At 57.7% G+C, this 23,906-nt stretch overlaps 1 protein-coding gene across 3 annotated transcripts in view; it reads left to right on the forward strand.

Annotated features, from left to right (window-relative positions):
- The first annotated feature begins 518 nt into the window (after positions 1-518).
- LOC127390355 (mitochondrial Rho GTPase 2) overlaps positions 519-23,906 on the forward strand; it is a 53,923-nt gene continuing 30,535 nt past the window's right edge. For 2 of the 3 annotated variants that reach the window (XM_051631878.1, XM_051631876.1), the window contains exons 1-23: positions 519-566; positions 1,614-1,705; positions 1,821-1,997; positions 2,850-2,988; positions 3,606-3,776; positions 5,426-5,549; positions 6,598-6,653; positions 6,740-6,840; positions 7,608-7,838; positions 8,930-8,998; positions 9,655-9,765; positions 10,074-10,219; positions 11,114-11,171; positions 13,196-13,314; positions 14,070-14,231; positions 15,124-15,239; positions 17,194-17,310; positions 17,805-18,040; positions 18,781-18,920; positions 21,656-21,786; positions 22,734-22,864; positions 23,326-23,487; positions 23,768-23,896. In XM_051631878.1, the coding sequence (XP_051487838.1) occupies positions 557-566; positions 1,614-1,705; positions 1,821-1,997; positions 2,850-2,988; positions 3,606-3,776; positions 5,426-5,549; positions 6,598-6,653; positions 6,740-6,840; positions 7,608-7,838; positions 8,930-8,998; positions 9,655-9,765; positions 10,074-10,219; positions 11,114-11,171; positions 13,196-13,314; positions 14,070-14,231; positions 15,124-15,239; positions 17,194-17,310; positions 17,805-18,040; positions 18,781-18,920; positions 21,656-21,786; positions 22,734-22,864; positions 23,326-23,487; positions 23,768-23,896 (2,928 nt within the window). In that variant the 5' untranslated portion in view covers positions 519-556. Of the gene's footprint in view, positions 567-1,613; positions 1,706-1,820; positions 1,998-2,849; positions 2,989-3,605; positions 3,777-5,425; positions 5,550-6,597; positions 6,654-6,739; positions 6,841-7,607; positions 7,839-8,929; positions 8,999-9,654; positions 9,766-10,073; positions 10,220-11,113; positions 11,172-13,195; positions 13,315-14,069; positions 14,232-15,123; positions 15,240-17,160; positions 17,311-17,804; positions 18,041-18,780; positions 18,921-21,655; positions 21,787-22,733; positions 22,865-23,325; positions 23,488-23,767; positions 23,897-23,906 lie in introns of all 3 variants that reach the window. The other variant, XM_051631875.1, reaches the window with a different exon arrangement.

Consider the following 23,906-nt stretch of genomic DNA (forward strand, 5'->3'; position numbering starts at 1 on the left):
AGCCCCGGGGGGCTGTCCCCAACCCTCTGAGCCCCGGGGGGGTTTGTCCCCAACCCTCTGAGCCCCCTCCCGGACCCCTCTGACCCCTGGGGGGCTGTCCCCAACCCCCTGATCCCTGGGGGGGCTGTCCCGGACCCCTCTGAGCCCCCTCCCGGACCACTCTGACCCCTGGGGGGCTGACCCGAACCCCTCGGGGGGCTGTCCCGGACCCCTCTGAGCCCTGGGGGGGCTGTCCCCAACCCTCTGAGCCCCCTCCCGGACGCCTCTGACCCCCCTGGGGGGTCTGTCCCGGCCCCCTCTGACCCCTCGGGGGGCTGTCCCGGCCCCCTCTGCCCCCGGGAGCGCCCCCGACCCCGTTTCTACATAAATCCCCTCCTCCCCCCCCCCCCCTAAGGCTGTTATCGCCTCTATCGCGATCGCGCCGGGACCCCCCGCGTGGGGAGGGGGGCGGGGTTGCTGAAGGGGGGCGGGGCGATGCGGGGGTCACGTGACGATGTCCCCGCCCCCCGGTGGGCGGGGCGGGGCGGCCGCGCGGGACGGTTGAGGGGCGCGCGCCATGGCGGCAGGTAGCGGGGGGGGGGGGAACCGGGGGGGTCCCGGGGGGGGGTCAGGGGGGACCGGGGGCAGCGGTGACACCCGTGACACCCCGCTCGGGGGGTGGGGGTCCCCGGGGGCAGCAGCGGGGCCGGAGGGCCTGGAGCGCGGGGGGAACGGGAGCACCGGGGGTATCAGCGGGAAGAGAGGGTGAGACCGGGGGGCTCGGGGGGTGCCAGCAGGGAGAGGGACCCCGGGACACGGCGACATCAGCGGGGGCTCCGGTGGAGGGAGTAACGGGGGGGATCTGGTCCCGGTGGTGGGGTTAACGGGGGGTCCCGGTGCCGGTGGAGGGAGTGACGGGGGGGTCTGGTCCTAGTGGAGGGGCTAACGGGGGGTCCGATCCCGGTGGAGGGAGTAACGGGGGTCCCAGTCCCGATAGAGGGGTTAACGGGGGGGTCTGGTCCCGGTGGAGGAGCTAACGGGGGGGTCCGGTGCCGGTGGAGGGGCTAACGGGGTCCGGTCCCGGTGGAGGGAGTAACGGGGGGCTCTGGTCCCGGTAGAGGGGTTAACGGGGGGTCCCGGTGCCGGTGGAGGGAGTAACGGGGGTCCCAGTCCCGGTGGAGGGGCTAACAGGGGGATCTGGTCCCGGTGGAGGGAGTAACGGGGGGGTCTGGTCATGGTGGAGGGAGTAACGGGGGTCCCAGTCCCGATAGAGTGGTTAACGGGGAGTCCGGTCCCGGTGGAGGGGCTAACGGGGGGATCTGGTCCTGGTGGAGGGGCTAACGGGGGGTCCCGTCCCGGAGGAGGGAGTAACGGGGTCCCGGTGGAGGGGCTAACGGGGGGGTCCGGTCCCGGTGGAGGGAGTAACGGGGTCCCGGTGGAGGGGCTAACGGGGGGTCTGGTCCCGGTGGAGGGAGTAACGGGGGGGGTCTGGTCATGGTGGAGGGTGTAAACGGTGGTGGGGGTTCCCGTCCCGATAGAGGGGTGGTTAACGGGGATTGGTCTCCGGTTGGGAGGGGTAATGGGGTGTTCCCGGGTGCGGTGGAGGGGCTAACGGGGGGTCCCGGTGCCCGCAGCCTGGCAGCGCCCGTACCTGAACATCTTCAAGCACTTCCGAGTGCAGGACTGGAAGCGCTCGGCCCGGGAGGGGGACGTGGTCGCCCTGACGGTAACGGGGACACGGCGGGGGGGGTGGGGGGGGGCACCGGCCCCGGGGTTGGGGTTGGGGTGGTCGGTGGGGAGGCAGCTCTGACCCCCCCCCCCCTTTCCGTGGCTCCCCCAAGGACCCGAGGCTGAAGGGGCCGGTGTACCGGCTGCGGGGCCCGGTGCCCGGCAGCAGCTCCCTGCAGCTGCCCCGGCCCGGCACCCGCTCCCTGCGCCTGCACGGCCAGTTCCTCTACCTGCTCTTCAGGCCCGTGTCCTGCAAGCACTTCCTGGTCCACCTGGATGTTGTCACCGAGGTAGGTGATACCTGGGGTGGGGGTCGTTAGTGTCGTGGGGGTGTTGAAGGAGCAAAGGGGGGGGGTGGTGGCCTTTTGAGGGGGTGGTGCAGGACTTCATGGAATGGGTTGGGTTGGGAGGGAACTGAAAAATCATCTTGTTCCTTCACCCCCCTGCATGGGCAGGGACACCTCCCACCAGCCCAGGTTGCTCCAAGCCCCATCCAACCTGCCCTTCAACACTGCCAGGGATGGGGGCAGCCACAGCTACCCTGGGGCAACTGCGCCAGGGTCTCACCCCTCACAGCCATGAATTTCCTCCTCAGTGTCAACCTCAATCTATCCCTCTGCCAGTTTTCATCCATCCCCCCTTGTCCTCTCCCTCCCTGCCCTTGTCCCAAGCCCCTCCCCAGCTTTCCTGGAGCCCCTTCAGGCACTGGAAGGTGCTCTAAGGTCTCCCCAGAGACCCTCACACTAAAGAATTTCTTCTTAATGTCCAACCTCAATCTCCCCTTACCTCAGGCTGGGGATGGTTTCCATCCTCATGGCAACTCTGTTGGGGACAGAGGACACGTCCACACAGCTTCTCAGCAGCACTTCTTTAGATATTCTTGGCTGTGAGGGTGGTGAGAGCCTGGCCCAGGTTGCCCAGGGAAGCTGTGGCTGCCCCATCCCTGGCAGTGTTGAAGGGCAGGTTGGATGGGGCTTGGAGCAGCCTGGGCTGGTGGGAGGTGTCCCTACCCATGCAGGGGGTTGGAACTAGATGATCTTGAAGGTCCCTCCCAACCCAAACCAGTCCATGATAGTGTGATTTCCCTGCTGAAGCCACCAGGGTGACTAAAGCTCTGTGTGTGTGTGTCTCTGTCTTCCCAGGACAAGCAGGTGGTTCGCATCTCCTTCTCCAGCCTCTTTAAGGAGTTCAAGTCCACGGCCACCTGGCTGCAGTTCCCCTTCCTCTGTGGAGAACCTGAGGCCTTGGGATGTCCCCGTGCTCCTGGGACATCCAGGCGTGGTGAGGAGCCCCCCTGGTGCTGCTGGGGCTGGGCTGACACAGCCCCCCCCCCAGAACATGTCGTTAGGAGAGAAAAGGAGTTCAGAAGTTGACATGATGCTTTTCAAGGAGGGTGGAGAGTGGTGGGCCTGAGCAGGAGTCCCTCAGCAGCTGTAGGTCCTGGGAGGGATGTTCTCCATCCCCCTTCTCCTGAGCAGTGGGGTGCAGTGTCAGGCTGGGGGTGACTCCATGTGGGGCTGCTTGTCCCTCCTCCCCTCCCTTTTTTAGACATTCAGGAGAACTTAGGTCAGGTGTGGGTGGTGAGACCCTGGCCAGGTTGCCCTGGGGAACGCTGTGCTGCCCATCCCTGGCAGTGTTGAAGGGCAGGTTGGATGGGGCTTGGAGCAGCCTGGGCTGGTGGGAGGTGTCCCTGCCCATGCAGGGGGTTGGATCTAGATGACCTTTCAGGTCCCTTCCAACCCATCCCAGGATTTTCCCCCCTCAGCCCAGCCAAGTCCACCCTGGGGACAGTCCTGCCTGGGAAGTACTTAACTCCATTCATCTTTTGTCTCCTATTCCATGAGCTCCAAGCCTCTTTTCCCACCTTCCCATGTGCCACCAGCCTCTCTCCTCCACAGGTCTGGTGGGATCACCCCCTGTGGACACTCGCTGGACCTGCCTGGTGCTCGACCTCCCCTCCATCCTCTCCCTCTACCTCAGCCGCCGCTACAGCCACCTGAAGGGTGTCAAGCTCTGCTCCAGCCTCCTGGTGAAGAACCTCTTCACCAGTGACCTGCTCTTCCACCCAGGTGAGGAGCTGAAACCTCGGGGTGTCTCCTGGTTCCTCCTGGGACATCTCAACCCAGTCTGGATGGAACCAGAGGGGGTTTAAACCTGCTCTCGTTTTGGTCCTGGGAGAGCTTTGCCTGCTGTTCCTGCAGTAGCACAATAAGAAGCAGAGAGGGTCAAATACTTGGGGTGACACCAAGATTCCACGTGTTCTGGTCACCACAACCTCCCAACATCTGGAGGAAAACATCCTCTCATTTTCCAGCTTTAAAAGTGAACGATAAGAGCAAAATTAAATATCTTACCAAGCTGAGAATTACTTTTCAGGGGGGTGGAAATTAAAGGCCTTTCCAAGGAGCACTTGTCCAGGGCCTTTATTCTTCCAGAAGAACCTTTGGCTTTTTTTATGTTTAAAAAAATATCTTCCAACCTACATTTCTTTTATCTACCTGCTCAGTGTGGCTGAGACACCTTGGTCACAACCTTTGGTTCTGCTGCTTTTTGTCTGGAAATCTGCCCCAGTCAAGTGGCTCACTGAAAAACCTGAGTGAGGAGGGAGATATTGATGCTGCTTCTGGGTTCCTGGAGCTTGTTGTATCTCAGAGGCTTTTATGAAGTTAGAAATGTGTGAATCATAGAGTCATGGAATGGTTTGGGTTGGGAGGGACCTGAAAGATCATCTAGCTCCAACCCCCCTGCATGGGCAGGGACACCTCCCACCAGCCCAGGCTGCTCCAAGCCCCATCCAACCTGCCCTTCAACACTGCCAGGGATGGGGCAGCCACAGCTTCCCTGGGCAACCTGGGCCAGGCTCTCACCACCCTCACAGCCAAGAATTTCCTCCTCATGTCCAACCTCAATCTCCCCTCTGCCAGTTTTCATCCCTTCCCCCTTGTCCTCTCCCTCCCTGCCCTTGTCCCAAGCCCCTCCCCAGCTTTCCTGGAGCCCCTTCAGGCACTGGAAGGTGCTCTAAGGTCTCCCTGGAGCCTTCTCTTCTCCAGGCTGAACACCCCAACTCTCCCAGCCTGGCTCCAGAGCAGAGCTGCTCCAGCCCTCCATCATCTCCGTGGCCTCCTCTGGACTCTCTCCAGCAGCTCCATGTCCTTGTGCTGGGGACCCCAGAACTGGCCCCAGCCCTGCAGGGGGGTCTCCCCAGAGCAGAGCAGAGGGGACAATCCCCTCCCTGGCCCTGCTGCCCACGCTGCTGGTGACACAGCCCAGGACAGGGTTGGTTTCTGGGCTCCAGCTCATGTTGAGTTTCTCATCCACCAGCACCCCCAGGTCCTTCTCCTCAGGGCTGTTCTCAATCCACTCTCCAACCCAGCCTGTATTTCTGCTTGGGGAAAAAGCTGAAGGAATGAAGCAGGAACAAACCCTTGCTAGAAACCACGTGGAACTTCAGGATCACTGACTAGAGAACTAAGTGAATCTTGGCCCTGGGGGATTTCTAACTTGACACCAGGAGCTGGTGCTCTGGGATCTTTTGTGGAGGTTGAGACTTTCAGGAATGTTCCTGTGCCAAGGTGTGTTTGTCACAGACCTGGGGGTTGTCATCTTGTTGTTCAGGTGTTCTCCAAGAGGGTAGTGGTTTGGGCCTGCAGGAACCCCATGATTCCAGCTGGCTCCACAGGCCTTGGAGAACTCATGCTCTCTGTCTCTGTGCCAGCAGGTGTGACCTCCTCAGAGGCCAGGCAGGGTGACCTGGCCTGCCATGGGCTCACTCCCATGCCAAGAGAAATGGCTTTCCCTGTGCCTAAGGGACAGAAGTGGCACGACCTCTATGACTACATCAGGTAGGAACACCTGGTTGGGGGCAGGTGGGACCTCCCACTGTGGCTGAGGGACTCTGCTGCTCATGAGCTGCAGCTCCTCAGGGACAGTGCCTGAAGTGAGCAGCACCCAGCTGGAATCATGGAATCATTAAGGTTGGAAAAGATCATTAAGTCCAACCATTAAGCCAGCACCACCCTGCCCACTCAGCCATGTCCCAGCCTGTCACCTCTACATGTTTTTTTTAACACCTCCAGGGGTGGTGACTCCACCAATGCTTCAGGGAAGAAGTTTCTCCCAAGATCCCATCTCAACCTCCCCTGGTGGAACTTGAGGCCATTTCCTCTGGTCCCATCACTTGTTCCTGGGGAGCAGAGACCAACCCCCCTGGCTCCAACCTCCTCTCAGGAGCTGCAGAGCCAGCAGGTCTCCCCTCACCTCCTGGTCTCCAGGCTGGACACCCCCAGCTCCCTCAGCTGCTCCTGCTCAGCCTTGTGCTCCAGCCCCTTCCCCAGCTCCCTTGCCCTTCTCTGGAGAAACTCCAGCCCCTCCTTGTCCTTCTTGTCCTGAGGGGCCCAGAACTGACCCCAGGATTTGAGGTGCAGCCTCCCCAGTGCCCAGCACAGGGGGACAATCCCTGCCCTGCTCCTGCTGGCCACCCCAGTGCTGACACCAGCCAGGATGCTGGTGGCCTCCTTGGCCACCTGGGCACACACACTGGCTCACATTCAGGTGTGTCAACCAAGGTCCCCAGGTTCTCCACAAGCACTTCCCAGCCCCAAGCCTGGAGCTGTTGTGCCCCAAGTGCAGGACCCACCACTGAGCCTGGTTGAACCTCGTGCAATGGACCTTGGCCCATCAGTCCTGCTCTAATCCCTGGAAAGTGGTGGTGTTGATCAGGCCTGGGAGGGGCTTTAGTATCCATAGATTTGGGAGAAGAGAGGAGAAATGGAGGAGTCTTACAGGAGCCAGTGAGGAGGCCTTTGTGGCAGGGAGTGGGTTATCCTGGCAGATTCCTGGGTGCTGGAGCAGCATCCCAGTGACGTGGCACCTTCCTCTGGTTTTCCTCAGGTTCCCATCCGAGGGCTCCAAGCTGCCATACAACTCCATCCAGAAGAGCTGTCCAGGTGGGAACTCTAGGGAGAACAGCCCAGGCCCCTACGGGATCCCTTGGCTTTCCAAAAGATCCCAACACTCTCCTTGTGTCTCCCAGGTGGCCAAGTCCTGGAGGAACCTGTTCACCAGCTGCCCCAGCTCACCAAAGCAGTCCGTGACCGACTGTCCCTCATCCACCAGATAACCAGTCCCAAAGCTGTAAGTGCTCCATGGAGGAGCCTGGAACATCTTCCCTTCTGCTCCCTATGGAGTTTTTCCCCACCTCTTGTCTTGGGATTCCTTCGTTTAGGGATGTAGAAGTTGATCTGGACATTTCAGAGCCCTGAGCTGGCCATGGGCTGTGACCACAGCCCCACGTTCAGGACAGGGTGGTCCAGGCTGGCCTGACATGGAGCAGGGACAAGAGGAATTCCAGGTTCCTCATGTCTCCAGACATCTATTCTCCCCATCTCAGCTGAGGCAGCAAACAAGTTGTGACTTCAGATGGTGGCTGGGAAATGAGGACTGGAAGATGCAGACCTGAGGAGATGTCTCTGGGGTCTGGGCTGTGGGCACATGTCCTCACTGCTGCCTTCCCTGCCCATGGGTCTGGTGCTCTCAGCTGGTGCTCAGAGGGGTGCTGGGCTTTTGGAGAGGGCCTGGGGGGGCAGCCATCCTCGGGCTGTGGAGAGGGAGAAGGATCATGACCACTGTGCTGGTCCCATTTGACCAGCCAGGAACCTCTAGGCAGCATTTCCAGAGGCAGGAGCAGGGCTGGATGTTTCCTGGTTTGCATGGACAACGCTGGGAGGGTGGCTGGTTAGCACCCCTGGCCTGGGTAGGTCCTCACGGGGTGCTCTGCCCCCACGTTGCTCCCTTGGGGTTTGTATCATGGTGAGGAGAGCTCGGGAGGGACACCAGTGTCCCCCTGACCCTGCCTTCTGGTGGGTGGGAGGGCTGACCTCGGGGGCTTTGCTCTTCTGCAGAAGCCACGTCGGCGCCCTGGCCTTCCAAAAAGGATCCCAGAGCTTCAGCTGACAGCCCCAGGGTCACCCAGAGCCCTGTCTGCTGGGGACCAGGAGCCAGAGGAGAACCAGAGAGCTCAGAGTGCAGGGGCCATGGGGCAGCCACGGGCTGGGGGTGCTGGTGGCATCCACGTGTACGCCCAGCGGAGGAGCCGACCGAGCGTCCGAGCCCACCAGAGGGACTCAGAGGAGGTGGGTGAAGGGCTGAGGAGCCCCCAGGGGGGCTTTGGGACACCTACAGCTGGTGCTTGGGAGCCTGGAGGAGGAGGAACACAAGCTTCAGGCTGGGGCTGCAGTGAATCCTGTGGAGTCCTTCTGCTAGCATTAGTCTTTGATTGGATCCCAGAGTGGTTTGGGTTGGAGGGACCTTCAAGATCATCCAGTTCCACCCCCTGCACGGGCAGGGACACCTCCCACCAGCCCAGGCTGCTCCAAGCCCCATCCAACCTGCCCTTCAACACTGCCAGGGATGGGGCAGCCACAGCTTCCCTGGGCAACCTGGGCCAGGCTCTCACCACCCTCACAGCCAAGAATTTCCTCCTCATGTCCAACCTCAATCTCCCTCTGCCAGTTTTAATCCATTCCCCCTTGTCCTCTCCCTCCCTGCCCTTGTCCCAAGTCCCTCCCCAGCTTTCCTGGAGCCCCTTCAGGCACTGGAAGGTGCTCTAAGGTCTCCCTGGAGCCTTCTCCAGGCTGAACCCCCCAACTCTCCCAGCCTGGCTCCAGAGCAGAGCTGCTCCAGCCCTCCCATCATCTCCGTGGCCTCCTCTGGACTCACTGTAGAAGCTCCATATCCTTGTGTTGGGAACCCCAGAACCACACCCAGTTTTCCTGCCTTTCCCCTTCCCACCAGTACCACCCTCCTTGCAGGAGGGTCCCAGTGCTCCAATGCTGTCACCTTAAGCCAAGAATTCATGTTTACAGATTTTTCAGTGTGTCCAGGAGTGACCCTGGAGCAGATGTGCCATCCTGTAAGAGGACAGCAGAGTTGCCACCTCTCTGGTCATCACCATAACCCCCAGCCTGGTGGGGGGAGCTCATTAACACTGGGAAATCCCAGCTCCTCCTTCCTTCCAGATTCAACTTCTCCCAAGATCAATACTTTAAAGCCATCCCCTCTAACAGGAGGAATCCAAACCTGCTCTAGAGAGAAAGGGGACAGAGGGCCAGGGTTGGACTTGATGATCTTAAAGGTCTTTTCCAACCAGGACAATTCTGGATGGAGGAGCTCAGTCCAGCTCTAGGTGCAACGTTCCCATTTGTTGGTGGTTTTCTTTTCCCAGGGGCTCTTGCCAGATCCCATCCTGAAGCTGAAGATGATTATTGGCTTTGGAGGCTCCAGCACCAAATGGGTCAGTATCTCAGAGGGTTTCAGGAGTTCATCTGTGATGACAGAGTGATTTTTTTGGGAGGTGTGAGAGGCAGCTGAGTGCCCCCCCACCTGCAGTTCCTCATGGGGAAATGGCCCCAGAGCAGATGGGCATGAGCTGATCTTTGCCTTCTGCTGCTGTGATGGTGGGTCAGAAGTCTTGGGGTCCTCTTAGATCTCATGGCTTCTGCATTTTAACATGTTAAGGTTAGAGCCACTTTGTCAGAGTCTGGAAAGGAAGGGATGTTCTGGATGGTCTCCCTGGGACATTGTGCCCTGCAGGACCTCAGTGTTAGGGGAAAGAAAGAGTCCTTTTGGTTCAGCAGGTCCAAGGTTCTACCAACAACTTGATTTTGGGTTGGAAGGGACCTCAAAGATCATCTAGATCCAACCTCCCAGTAGAGCAGGTTGCTCCTTCATGTGGTGGAGATGCCTGGTGCTGCCCATCACTGCATGAAGGAGGGTGTTGGCTGGACTCTTGGCTTTCCTTTGGGAGTTGGAGGAGTGTTTGTATGGAAGAGCTTCCTCTCACCTGCACGTGTGTAGCAGGTCTCTTGAGGAAACCCCTGCAGGTCCAGCCTTGGGTCTGGGCAGCCCTGGAGAACCTGCAGGCCTCTCATTCCTCTCTGGGTCCCACAGGCCCTGTGGACTCAGGACAATGACACTGTGGTCTACCCCTGCCATGCTGTGATAGTGACCCTGCAGATCCAGACTGGGGAGCAGAGGTTCTTCATGGGACACACGGAGAAGGTGAGAGTGACTCCTCACACAGCCGTGGGGCAAGGTTCTCCTTCTTCCCCAGCCCCACCCCTGGGCCCAGCTCTGGGAATCACTGAATGGTTCTGGTTGGAAAAGACCTGTAAGATCATCGAGTCCAACCATCAACCCAGCTCCACCCGGCCCAGTGCTGACCCATGTCCCTCAGCACCACATCTGTGCATCCCAAACATCTCCAGGGATGGGGATTGAACCCCCTCCCTGGGCAGCCTGGGCCAGGGGTTCATGACTCTTCAGGGAAGAAGTTCCTCCCAGTGTCTGATGTCTGGTGGTTCCTGCAGGTGTCAGCACTGGCCTTCAACGGCAGCAGCACCCTGCTGGCCTCTGCCCAGGCTGGGCCCCTCAGCGTGGGGAGGCTCTGGGACTTCCCCACAGGCACCTGCCTCTCGGTGTTTAGGACCCACGTCTGCTCCCTCCTGTCCCTCAGGTGGGTCTCCCTGGGCACGGGGATGGGCTCAGGTGGGTCACGTCCTGCAGCACGTGTGTGAGAAACCTGGGGTGAGCTGCAGCTCCCACTGAGAGCTGGGGCTGGAAGGGACCTCTGGAGATCACCCAGTCCAACCCCCTGCCAGAGCAGGGTCACCTGCAGCAGATCCCACAGGAACACTCCAGCTGGGTTTGGAATGTCTCCAGAGAAGGAGCCTCCACAGCCTCTCTGGGCAGCCTGTCCCAGGGCTCTGCCACCCTCACAGGAAAGAAGTTGTTCCTCATGTTCAGCTTGACCCTCCTGGGCTCCAGCCTGTGCCCATTGCCACTTGTCCTGTCACTGGACACCCTGGGAAGAGTCTGGTCCCCCCTCCTGCCACCCCCTGTAGATACTGCCCAGCACTGAGGAGATCCCCCCTCAGCCTCCTCCTCTCCAGCTGAGCAGCCCCAGCTCTCCCAGCCTTTCCTCCCAGGCAGATGCTCCAGCCCCTCAGCATCTCTGTGGCCCTGGGCTGGACTCTCTCCAGTAGCTCCTTGTCCTTCCTGAACTGGGGAGCCCAGAACCACACACAGTTCTCTAGATGGGGCCTCACCAGGGCAGAGCAGGGGGGCAGGAGAACCTCCCTTGACCTTCTGGCCACCCTCTTCATGCCCCCAGGGTGGCCCTCTTGGCCACAAGGACACACTGCTGGCTCGTGGTCAGCCTGTTGTCCACCAGAACCCCAAGACCCTTCTCCCCAGAGCTGCTCTCCTACAGCTGCCCGTGTTCTATCACCAATATGGTCCAGCTCCCTCCTGAGCCCATCCCTGCTGTCTCCCATGCCCTCCTCCTTCCCCTCTGAGGTGCACTTGGGGTGGAAGGGGCTGCTTTTCACCTGGAGGCCTTTTCTTGCAGCTTTTCCTACAGTGGATCCATCCTGTGTGGGGTGGGGAAGGACGGGCACGGCAAAACGGTGAGAACTGGCACCTGGGCTTTGGGGTTGTCCCTGCCCTGAGGACAAGGAACCTGAGGTTGTTTCTTCTCCAGATGGCAGTTATTTTGTAGAGAAACCTCTGCTCTGGGCTTTCTTCGACATAGAATTAACCATAGAATCATGGAGTGGTTTGGGTTGGAGGGACTTTATGGATCATCTAGATCCACCCCCCTGCACGGGCAGGGACACCTCCCACCAGCCCAGGCTGCTCCAAGCCCCATCCAACCTGCCCTTCAACACTGCCAGGGATGGGGCAGCCACAGCTTCCCTGGGCAACCTGGGCCAGGCTCTCACCACCCTCACAGCCAAGAATTTCCTCCTCATGTCCAACCTCAGTCTCTCTCTTCCAGTTTTAATCCATCCCCCTCATCCCATCCATCCCTGCCCTTGTCCCAAGCCCCTCCCCAGCTTTCCTGGAGCCCCTTCAGGCCCTGGAAGGTGCTCTAAGGTCTCCCTGGAGCCTTCTCTTCTCCAGGCTGAACACCCCAACTCTCCCAGCCTGGCTCCAGAGCAGAGCTGCTCCAGCCCTTGGATCATCTCTGTGGCCTCCTCTGAACCCTTTCCAACAGCTCCATGTCCTTCCTGTGCAAACTGCAGAGCTTCAGCTTCAAACTGTAGCTCCCTCCCCAGCTTTCCTGGAGCCCCTTCAGGCACTGGAAGGTGCTCTGAGGTCTCCCCAGGCTGAACACCCCCAATATGTCCTTCACTGTGGGGAGAAGGGGATACCCTTCCATTACCTGCTTAGAAAACACTTCCCTTCTGCCCTTCTTCTCCATCCTTGGCTGCCATCAAACCACTCCTGTTGGCACCAGCCTGAGAGACCTGCTGGGCTTGATATTTGGAGCAGAAATCTGGGACAGAAAGTCCCTGGGCTGGTCCCTGCTGGGGTGCTGGGTGATTCTCCCTGCAGGGCTCACCCCAGGCTGAGAACTTCCCACCCACCCCCGCATCCATCTTGTCCCACCAGGCTGAGGGTGACACGTGCTTCTGGGATATTTTGAGCTGGGAAGGTTTGCAAGCACCTGCTGGAGGAATGGGAATTGAAACAGGAGCTTCAGCACCAGCTGGAGCCTGAAAACCTTCTCATTTCATGATTTTTTTTTTATAGCATTTAGGGCAAGATAAGAGGTTGAATTTCTCAGCTCGGAGCATCCCTGGTTGCTGAGGAGGTGCTGGGCCCTGGAGCTGCCACCCACTCCTGTAGTTCAGGGATGACCCAGATCCCATGTGGAGCATCAAAAAGAAACCTGTTCCATGGGATTGGGGTGGTTTTTTTGGGGGGTTGGGTTGGGTTGTTGTGGGTTTTTGGGTTTTTTTTTGCTTTAGCAGTGGCACTGTTGTCAGACACTCCCCCCTTCCTGACAACCACCAGCAAAGAGCTGGGCCTGCAGGGAACAACCCAACCAATCCCTCTGGATTCGGGTTGATGGTCCAGGTGGGGGGATCAGTTTGGGGGCAAGCAGGGTGAGGGAGAAGGTGGATGCTGCCCAGGAGCTCCTCTCCCAGGGTGGTGCCTCAGCCTGGGCTCTGTTATTAACACCGTTCTGAAGCACAAGGTGTCAGGTCACCTGCATTTCTTGAGCCTCCCTCCCCTTGCCTTTGAGCTTCAGCCTCTTGTTCCTCGGGGTGGGCACCAGGAGGACACAAACCTTCACCTCCAGCTCTTGCCCTCTGGCTCGGCTGATGGGTCTCAGCAAACATGAAGCCCCACTCCTCTCTGCATTTCCTTCCCAAGTCTGAGCCCTGTTGCCAGGCAGCCCTGGGATTTTCAGCCTGTAATTCTGGATGCCAGACAAGAATATTCCCAGGCAGCTTTGCAAAGCTCTTGGACTGTCCTAAACCCTCTTTCTGAGAGGGTTTTGTTCCCACTTCTTCAGCTCTGTCCCCAAGACCTTGTACCAGCACTGGAGCAGGTTCCCAGTGCAGCTGCTGGGATGAAAAGCTCTTGTCCTGCCAAGGTTTCCATGGCTGAGCAGCTTTGCCATCCCATTTTCTCCCTTCAGGTGGTGGTGGTGTGGAATGTTGCTCAGGTGACCCGTGGTGGGGAGGTGGTTGTGCTGGCCAAAGCACACACTGATGTGGACATCCAGGCCTTGAAAATTGCTTTTTTTGATGATACCAGGTAACGTGGAAAGAAAATACAGCAAAAGCATCAGGGTCTGGCCTGGCTGTGGGGGGGGTCGTGGTGCTGCAGGTGTCCCGTGGCCATTCCTGTCCTTGGGCTGGTGGCCCTTGGGGCACTGACCTGTCACCAGGGGCTTGGAATCAGAACCACAGGATTATTCTGGTTGGAAAAGACCCGTAAGATCATCAAGTCCAACCATCGACCCAGCTCTGTCCAGCCCAGTGCTGACCCATGTCCCTCAGCACCACATCTGTGCATCCCAAACATCTCCAGGGATGGGGATTGAACCCCCTCCCTGGGCAGCCTGGGCCAGGGGTTCATGACCCTTCAGGGAAGAAGTTCCTCCCAAAATCCAACCTCAACCTCCCCTGGTGCAACTTGAGGCCATTTCCTCTTGTCCCATCCCTTGTTCCTGGGGAGCAGAGACCAACCCCCCTGGCTCCAACCTCCTCTCAGGCAGCTGCAGAGCCAGCAGGTCTCCCCTCACCTCCTGGTCTCCAGGCTGGACACCCCCAGCTCCCTCAGCTGCTCCTGCTCAGCCTTGTGCTCCAGCCCCTTCCCCAGCTCCCTTGCCCTTCTCTGGAGAAACTCCAGCCCCTCCTTGTCCTTCTTGTCCTGAGGGGCCCAGACCTGCCCCCAGGATTCCAGATGTGTCCTCACCAGTGGAGGACTCACCCCTCAGCCCCTCACAGGGGGACAATCCCAGTCCTGGCTGTCCCTGCCCTGCTCCTGACTGGCCTCTCCCTGCCCAGGATGGTGTCGTGTGGCCGGGACAGCGTGCGGCTGTGGCGGGTGCGCAGCGGGGCCCTGCGCTCCTGCCCCGTCCCTCTGGGGCACTATCATTCCCTGGATCTCACCGACCTGGCCTTCGAGGAGGGACACACGGCCCAGCGGGAGCCCGAGGACCGCACGCTGTGAGGACCCACCACCCACCTCCCCCCCCAGAACTTCCCCCTCCTCTCCCTCTGACGGGAGCACGTCCTTCTGCTGGGGTTTGCCTGCAGAATCCAGGTGGTTCCTGGAAGCTGGGAGGACCTCTCCCCTCCTGAGGGAGCTTTGCTGCCCAGAAGCAGGTGGGCTGCTGGTGGGACAGCCCGAGGAACGGTTCTTTCCTCCTGCCCTACGGAGATTTGGCCCTGTTTGCTGAATCTCTCCCCAACCTGAGGCTTGGTGGGTTGGTGGCTGTTGGCAGGCAGCTTGTCCTCTCCCTCCCTGCCCTTGTCCCAAGTCCCTCCCCAGCTTTCCTGGAGCCCCTTCAGGCACTGGAAGCTGCTCTAAGGTCTCCCTGGAGCCTTCTCTTCTCCAGGCTGAACACCCCAACTCTCCCAGCCTGGCTCCAGAGCAGAGCTGCTCCAGCCTCTGAGCATCTCTGTGGCCTCCTCTGGACTCTCCAGGAGCTCCATGTCCTTATGTTGGAAGCTCCAGCCCTGCAGGAGGGTCTCCCCAGAGCACATGGGGACAATCCCCTCCCTGGCCCCACACTCTTCTTGCTGCAGCCCAGGTTATGGGTGGTCTCTGGGCTCCAGTGGACATTGAGCAGAAAGCCCTGGCTGGGTTGTAGATTCGTAGGGTAGCACATGGAAAGGTGCCCTTGGACACCTTCACCTCTTGAGTCACTGTCAACAACCTGGGCTGGTGGGAGGTGTCCCTGCCCACGCGGGGGGTTGGATCTACATGATCTTTGAGGTCCCTTCCAACCCAACCCATTTGCTTCCCTTTATGCAGAGACTTCCAACAGCGAAACCAAGGTGGGTCTGACTAAACCACCTGGTTCCTCTGATCCTTGGGGCTCTGTCTCCTTTCCAGCTTTGTCTGCAGCAGGAGTGGCCACATCCTGGAGGTGGACTACAAGAGGGTCTGCGTGAGGAGCGTGCGGAGGCTCCTGCCCTCCCAGCCCCAGCAGAAGGCAGGCAGCAGCCCAGGTAGGGAGCATCTCCACCCCTCCTGGGGACAGGAATGAGCTGAGGCACAGCTGGGGGAGAATCAACCAGCTGGTTACCTACTGCTGGAGAAGAAAAGGCTCCAGGGAGACCTTGGAGCACCTTCCAGTGCCTGAAGGGGCTCCAGGAAAGCTGGGGAGGGACTTGGGAGAAGGGCAGGGAGGGAGAGGATCATGGAATCCTAGAATGCCAGGTTGGAAGGGACCTCAAGGATCATCTGGTCCAGCCTTTCTAGGTAATACTCTAGTTGATATGAGGTGGCCCAGCATCTGTTGAGCTGAGTCTTCAAACTGTCCAATGTGGAGAAATCCACCACTTCCCTTGGGAGACTATTCTAATGTCTGACTGTTCTTGAGGTGAAACATTGACCTCTTGTGTCCCACTGGAATCTCCCCAGGAGCAACTTGTGCCCATCACCCCTTGTCTTTTCCCTGGGACTCCTTGTAAAAAGGGAGTCTCCATCTTCTTGGGATCCACCCTTTAAGTACTGGAGCATGGTAATGAGGTCTCCCCTTGAGCCTTCTCCTCTCCAGGCTGAGAGGACAAGGGGGATGGATTAAAACTGGAAGAGGAGAGATTGAGGTTGGACATGAGGAGGAAATTCTTGGCTGTGAGGGTGGTGAGAGCCTGGCCCAGGTTGCCCAGGGAAGCTGTGGCTGCCCCATCCCTGGCAGTGTTGAAGGGCAGGTTGGATGGGGCTTGGAGCAGCCTGGGCTGCTGGGAGGTGTCCCTGCCCATGCAGGGGGTTGGATCTAGATGATCTTGAAGGTCCCTGCCAACCCAAACCAGTCTGTGATGTGAGTTGGGTTGGTTAGATCATTGCTTGCTCTTTGCCTCTGAAGTCCTGCAGATAATCCCCCTTCTCACGGTGACATGAGAAAGAATTTGGGCATTTGAGGTCCTGTTTGCACTTGCAGAGAAACACCAGCTTCAGAAACATGAAACAGGGGCTTCATTTGCTGATGGGGATCTTCATGGAGAGGTGTAAAAAGCAGATCAATGAAAAAGATGAATTTGGGGTGGGGGTTTTTTTCAGTATGGAGCTAATTAATCCAGATTGTTCCCCTTTGAGGGACATGCAACTCTAGCTCTTACTTCTCAGGGGAGAAGATACCCAAGAGGAGATGAAATTATGTCCTTGGGTGTCCTCTTGTAGCAGTGCTGGCTCTTGCTGGGCTTTGTCCCTTGGATTTTATATCTGAGTCAAAAAATCCTGATTTCTGTAGATCTGTGTCTTATAGAATCACAGAATGGTGAAGGTTGGAAGGGACCTTCAAGGTCATCAGGTTCCAAGCTCCCTGCTGTCTTCTCTCCTTTCTCACTGTGCTGCAGAGAGGGTTTGGGACATGGAAGTGGGAGGGGTTTGTATCTCAGGCAGTTAATCCAGGACATCATTGGACAGGATCCTGGTCAAGGCAGCACTTGGCTGGGTTTAACCAGTGGGAAGAATGTTCTGGTGAGAGTGGCACGATGGTAAAGAGGAGGGTCTGAACATGGGTGGTCAGACAGTGGAACAGGCTGCTCAGGGAGGTGGTGGAGTCACCATCCCTGGATGTGTTGAAGGGTCGTTTGGATGTGGTGGTGGTGGAGATGGTTTAGGGGAGAACTTTGTGGAGTAGGGATGGTGGTTGGACTGGGTGATCCCAAGGGGCTTTTCCAACCTGAATGGTCCTATGAGTCCAGAGAAGGTCTGGCTGAGGCTCAGGCTGTGCTATTGGTCACCAGGGGACTCCTGGCTGCTGCTTCTGAGACTCTGGGGACATGGTTTGGTGGGCAGGGTGGTGCTGGGTTGATGGTTGGACTTTGAGGTCTTTTCCAACCTTAATGGTTCAGTTCTGCCGTTTGGATCACTGGGCTCAGCTCTTGGATGGGGCAACCCTCAGCTTGAGCTTTGCTGATCCAGGTGCACCAGGCAGTGGTGGTGGTTGGTTTTCAGGCCCTGGGATTGCTATCAACAGCATCAGCATCTCCTCAACCTTCTGTGCCACGGGTTCAGAAGATGGTTACCTGAGGCTGTGGCCACTGGACTTCTCAGCTGTTGTCTTAGAGGCAGGTGAGTAGAGCTGGGACTGATTCTTCTGAGCTCCACATCTCCACTAGCTTGGGAAGCCAAAGCTCCACTGCCAAGGTCTCCTGAAGTGATTCTGAGGAATCCTGGAATTCCTGCTGCCTCTGGGGCTGCCTGGTGTGGAAGACTTTGACTTCAACAACAATTATTCATGTTATTCTTGTCACTGCTGGAGAAAGGTGGGAGCTCCTGGGTGAGACCAGGCACCTGGGCTGGATTTCTGTGCCCTTGTACCCATGGCTCTTCCATCCACGAGAAAAGAGGGGAGAAGTGGAGCAGTTTTTACCTCTTTTTGAAACAACCACCTTAACAGGAGACACTGGGGGTTTCTAGAAAGAGCAGAGACTGATTGGTCACCCAAACCTCCAGGTGGGGTGGGACCCAGTCCTGTGGGCATGGCTTTCTGAACCTGGTTCAGGAGTTGTGCTGCTCCTGCTCCTTTTCCAGGGGGTTTTGTTGACTCTTGGGTCTCTTCCCAGAGCACCAGGCTCCAGTGAGTTGTGTCTGCATCAGCCCAGACAGCCACAGGGTCCTGTGCACCACGGCTGCTGGGAACCTGGGCTACCTGGACATCCAGGCCCAGCACTATCACACCCTCATGCACTCCCACGGGGACTCCATCCTGGCCTTCTCACTGGATGGGGTTTGGAAGCAGATGGCAACCTTGTCTCAGGATGGCACCATCCGAGTCTGGAACCTGGTCTCCATGCAGCAGGTGGGTGAGATGAGAGGCACTTGGTGTCTTGCTTTTATGACTATTCTGCCTAACCTCTGTTTCATAGAGTCATGGAATGGTTGGGTTGGAAGGGACCTTAAAGATCATCTAGTCCCAACCCCCCTGCATGGGCAGGGACACCTCCCACCAGCCCAGGCTGCTCCAAGCCCCATCCAACCTGCCCTTCAACACTGCCAGGGATGGGGCAGCCACAGCTTCCCTGGGCAACCTGGGCCAGGCTCTCACCACCCTCACAGCCAAGAATTTCCTCCTCATGTCCAACCTCAATCTCCCCTCTGCCAGTTTTAATCCATCCCCCTTGTCCTCTCCCTCCCTGCCCTTGTCCCAAGTCCCTCCCCAGCTTTCCTGGAGCCCCCTACAGTTTAATCTATCAAAGCTCCACAGTTCAAGAGCCCTTAAATCTTCCCCCAAGCAAGGAGGGGAACCCTGGGCAAGAAATCCTTCAGGATTATGGAGCTCTGGGAGTTTTGGCTTCATGCATGATTTGTCCTTAGCTTCTGGAGGTATCAATAAACAACCACGTTCTCTTTTCCTCCATCTGTTGAAAATTAACACCAACCACCCAGGGGGCTTCATCTAAATGCCCAGAAGTTTCACTGAGCTTTATATCAATCCAGGTGGGATGAGGTTTCTGTTGGGGGACCCTTGTGGTGGAACTCTGAGGCTGTTTGGTGCAGCTTTCTCCAGCCTGGTGGCCTTGCTGTGTCTGTTCCCCACAGCTGTATGACTTCAGGGCTGCTGAGGAGGCTCCATGTGCTGTGGCCTTTCACCCCAGCCAGCAGGTCCTGGCCTGTGGCTTCGACAGTGGGATGGTGAGAACCTTCAGCTTGGCTGCCTCCCACCTGCTGCTGGAGCACAAGTAAGAGCCTGCAGGGGAGCTGGGCTGGGTGTCCTGGCAAGAACCACACAACTAACTGGGTGGATCTGGTTGGGGGGCTGGTGGGGGCAGAGCCTCAGCAGGGGCTTGGAAAAGAAGCTGGAGATGCTGACCAGGAATTTAAAAAAGCAGGGAAAACTGAAGGTTACCTTGAGGTTGACATCAGCTCCCTGCTGCTCCAACAGCCAGAACATGACTGATCCCTTCCCCACACAGGCCAGTTCTCTGTGGGCAAGAGGACTGAAAGCCACGTTGTGCACTGGCCACAAGAGACACGTTGATGCCAGGAGTTCATAGGTGTAGGTGCTCCACAGAGCAAGGGTTTGGTCACTGTAGTCCCCTGGGGTAGGGCAGGAATCAGAGAACAGAATCACAGAATTGTTCTGGTTGCAAAAGACCTTCAAGATCATTGAGCCCAACCATCAACCCAGCTCAACCAACCATCAACCCAACTTGACCAACCATCAACCCAGCTCTAACAACCATCAACCCAGCTCCACCAACCATCAACCCAACTCTACCCAGCCCAGTGCTAACCCATGTCCCTCAGCACCACATCTCCAGGGCTTTGAAACCCCTCCAGGGATGTCCCTCCCTGGACAGCCTGGGGCAGTGGTTAATGACCCTTCCAGGGAAGAAGGTTCTTCTGATATCCCATCTAAACCTCCCCTGGTGCAACTTGAGCCCATTTCCCCTTGTCCTGTCACTTGGTTCTTGAGAGAAGAGACCTCTCCCTTCTCACTCCAACCTCCTCTCAGGCAGTTGCAGAGCCAGAAGGTCTCCCCTCAACCTCCTTGTCTCCAGTCACAGCCACAGGGATAATCATGGAGGTGGGAAAAGCCCTTTTCTTCAGCTCAACAACCCTCCCATCCCAGCTGAGCAGTTTCCAGGCAGAGCTGAGCTGCTGTGCCAAGGCTCTGGGTGCTGAGTCCAACCTGTGAAGGCTCCAAGGGTTTTCTTTACAACTTCCCAGTGGACAGTTGGCCAGCAGTGGGAACAGGCTTGTCCCAGAAAGCAGCTGAACTGGGAGCCCTGGGCAGCCTTGGCATGTGTCGTGGGCTGGTACTGGGGTCCCTGTCAGGTGCTTCCCCCCCCATTGTGGTTTGCCAGAGGTTTGTGAGTGAGCCTGAGGGTCTCACAGAGGAACAGCTGCTGTGGGACTGTATCTTAGAGGGTAGGTTGGGACACCCCCTCACCAGGCTCACACATTGGGACTGAGACCAGGGTTTGGTTGATGAATTAAGTGGTTTGTTAAGGGTCAACACAACCTGAGGGGCTGAGGTTCAGGAGGGGTAGGTTAGGGGTATGTCTGAGAGCTAGTTCAGGTGTGATGTGCCCTGATTAAATGCACACCCCGAGGGAGGGGTGTGGAGTCCCTGGAGGGAAAGGGGAGGAGCTGAGCCCGGCAGGGAAGTTAGAGAGAGAGAAAGTGTGTGTCTGTGTGTCTGTGTGTCTGTGTGTCTGTGTGTCTGTCTGTCTGTCTGTGTCTGTCTTTGTGGCTCTGTGTGTGTGTCTGTGTGTGTCTGTGTCTGTCTTTGTGCCTGTGTCTGTCTGTCTTTGTGCCTGTGTGTGTGTCTGTCTGTCTTTGTGCCTGTGTGTGTCTGTGTCTGTCTGTCTTTGTGCCTGTGTGTGTGTGTCTGTGCCTCTGGGTGTCTGTGTGTGTGTGTGTGTGTGTGTATATGTGTCTGTGTGTATGTCTATGTGTCTGTGTGTCTCCTTGTGCCTGTGTCTGTGTCTGTGTATGTTTGTGTATGTGTATGTCTGTGTGTGTCTGTGTGTATGTGTCTGTCTTTATGTGTGTGTCTGTCTGTCTGTCTGTGTCTGTGTGTCTGTGTCTGTCTTTGTGTCTGTGTGTGTCTGTGTGTCTGTCTGTCTTTGTGCCTGTGTGTGTGTGTCTGTCTGTCTGTCTTTGTGCCTGTATGTGTATGTCTGTGTGTGTCTGTGTGTGCCTTTGTGTGTGTGTATGTCTGTGTGTGTCTGTGTGTATGTCTGAGTGTGTGTCTGTGTGTGTCTGTGTCTGTCTTTGTGCCTGTGTGTGTCTATGTGTCTGTCTGTCTTTGTGCCTGTATGTGTCTGTGTGTGTGTGTCTGTGTGTGTGTGTCTTTGTGCCTGTGTGTGTCTGTGTGTCTGTCTGTCTTTGTGCCTGTGTGTGTGTGTGTGTGTCTGTGTGTCTGTCTGTGTGCCTGTGTGTGTCTGTGTGTATGAACTGCAGCAGGGTCTGGCAGACAACGAGCCCCCAGGCCTGCAGAGCTTGCTTTTGTAGACCAGAGATCACTGTTGAAGAAGTTACCACTGTTCAAATTCACCAGCTGTTCACCCAACCCACGCTCGGTCAGAGGCATCTTCAACCTGTTGCCCGTTGTGCTGCCAGTCCCCAGAACCCCTCTGCTCCCTTCTTGCTATGGGCTTATCTGGGTCTGGTCCAGCCCATCCTTGGCTCAACCACCAGAAGACACCACTCTTGCTTTGCTGCCTTGAAAGGCATTTTGTTGAGTCTGCTGGGGGGGGGGGGGAGAGAAAATTCACCGCTCCCCACAGCGTGTCCCCCCCCCCAGGAGCAGCTGGAGTGCTTGGTGCTCAGGTTTCCAACAAGCTGAACGTCCTGGGCAGGTGTGAGGTCCTCTGCCTGTTCCTGGGTTCTTCAGCTTGCTGCTGTTTTCTGGGGGTGGGTTGGTTTGTTCTCCTGCCCTGGTGCATGTTTTTGTGGCTCCCTCCAGGCAGCACCGTGCCGCGATCACCGGCCTGACCTTCTCTCCTGATGGCAACTTCATGTTCAGCTCCTGCCTGCAGGGAACCCTGGCTCTGTACAGCTGCAAGGCACAGGAGAGCCACGTCCTGAGGGTCCTGGGTGAGGCTTTGCCTTCTGGCTTGCCTTTCTTTGCTTGGTAGCACAGACACCCCAGCACCAAAGCACAGAACCACAGGATGTTCTGGCTGGAAAAGACCTGTAAGATCATCAAGTCCAACCATCAACCCAACTCTGCCCAGCCCAGTGCTGACCCACGTCCCTCAGCACCACATCTACAGGGCTCTGAAACCCCTCCAGGGATGGGGACTCCACCACCTCCCTGGGCCAGGGCCTGACCACTTTTTTCAGTCAAGAAGTTCCTCCCAAGATCCCATCTCAACCTCCCCTGGTGCAACTTGAGGCCGTTTCCTCTGGTCCCATCACTTGTTCCTGGGGAGCAGGGACCAACCCCCCTGGCTCCAACCTCCTCTCAGGAGCTGCAGAGCCAGCAGGTCTCCCCTCACCTCCTGGTCTCCAGGCTGGACACCCCCAGCTCCCTCAGCTGCTCCTGCTCAGCCTTGTGCTCCAGCCCCTTCCCCAGCTCCCTTGCCCTTCTCTGGAGAAACTCCAGCCCCTCTGTGTCCTCTGGTGGTGGGGATCCCCACGCTGCCCCTTGCAGACTCAACCTGCTCAGCCATTTTCTGCTGCACCTTCTGAGCTGTGTCATTGGTGTTGCCACCCTGGATGAGCAATCCCTGGTGACTGCCATCCCAAACCTTCTCAGCTCGGGGTTTTGCTTCCAGGAAGTGGCTGGAAGGGCAGAGACCAGGTCTGGGTTCAGCAGCTCTTTGCCTAGAAGTAACAGAAGTGGAAAACCCACCATCCAACTGAACCATGCCCTGAAGTGCCACATCTACATGGGGGTTTTTTTTGAGCACCTCCATGGATGATGATTCCAACCACCTCCCTGGGCAACCTGTGCCAGGGCCTGACCACTCTTTTAAGTAAAGAAGTTGTTCCCAAGATCCAATCTGAACCTCTTCACTCTCTTCTGCTGTGGCCCTCAGGCAACGTGGTGGCCCGGGATGCTGAGGGTGGACCAGATGCTCTGGTGGTCAGTGGGGACAGTCATCTCCTGGCCTTTGTGGGCCCCTCCAAGTACGTTGTGACCGTGATGGAGGCCTGCTCTCTCGATGAGGTACCCAGTGGGCTCCCCTCCTTCCTGGGGGAGGGTGGGAAGGGGAGCACGTGCCACAGGGGCAATTCCTGAAGCAGGTGGAAGGGTCCTGGGGAGCAGCAGTGTTGGAGAAGACCCTGCCCTGCCCAGCAGGCCCTTGCTCAGGGTGCTTACAACAAGGTTTGCTTTCCGTTCTGCGAGATGGAAACGACAAAGTCAAGGTTTCTTCTCCTCTGGCTTCATGCCCCTCTAGAAAGATCATTTGGAGAAGTCTTGTGTAGACTGTCAGCTCCAACTCCTCTCTGAGAGCTGCTCTCCTGGGCAGCAGGGACATTGCCTGGATCTTGCAGCCCCTCCTTGGGGTGGGAAGGGGAGGGTCTGGAGGCTCCACAGCCCCATGTTAGAAGAGCCACAAGAACAACCCTCGGGCTCCTGCACTATTTGCTCCAGGGTGTTTGTTCAGTAGCTCCTTTGTTTTACAGCTGCTGAGGGTGGACATCAGCATCCTGGAGTTGAACAGCATGGCCTTGGACTCTGCTGGGAGAGTCTGCTTTGCTCCAGTGCCTCGAGGAGAGCTCCTGGTGTCCACATCTTCCAACAGAATCCTCGTTCTTGACGTCAAAACGGGGCGGCTGATACGAGAGGTAGGACAGGAGGAAGTTCATGCACTGAGGGCTCGTGTCACGTGGGGCTTGGGCATTTCATGTCACTGTAGGAGGCTAAAGAAGAGATGAACTCATCCTGGAGCTCCCAGGCTTCAAAGAAACACAAGTGACAAGAACAGAGCTGTCCTGGGGTGGTTGTGCTCAGGCTCAGCCTGAGCTTGTCCTCATTTTCCGTGCTGTCACACCCCTGTCCTCTTGCTGAAGGAGAAGGACATGAACCAGCTCAGCTAATGCTGCTGGTGCCCTTTCATGTCCTCAGGTGTCCCCCGTGCACAAGCTGTCCTGTTCTTCCTTGATGCTGAGCAGGGATGGCAGGTACCTGCTGACTGCTGGTGACAGGGTCATCAAGGTGTGGGACTATCAGATGCGCTTCCATGTCAACTTCCAGGTACTGCCCA

This window comes from Apus apus, chromosome 14 (assembly GCF_020740795.1).
Source record: "Apus apus isolate bApuApu2 chromosome 14, bApuApu2.pri.cur, whole genome shotgun sequence".
Classification (NCBI taxonomy): domain Eukaryota; kingdom Metazoa; phylum Chordata; class Aves; order Apodiformes; family Apodidae; genus Apus; species Apus apus.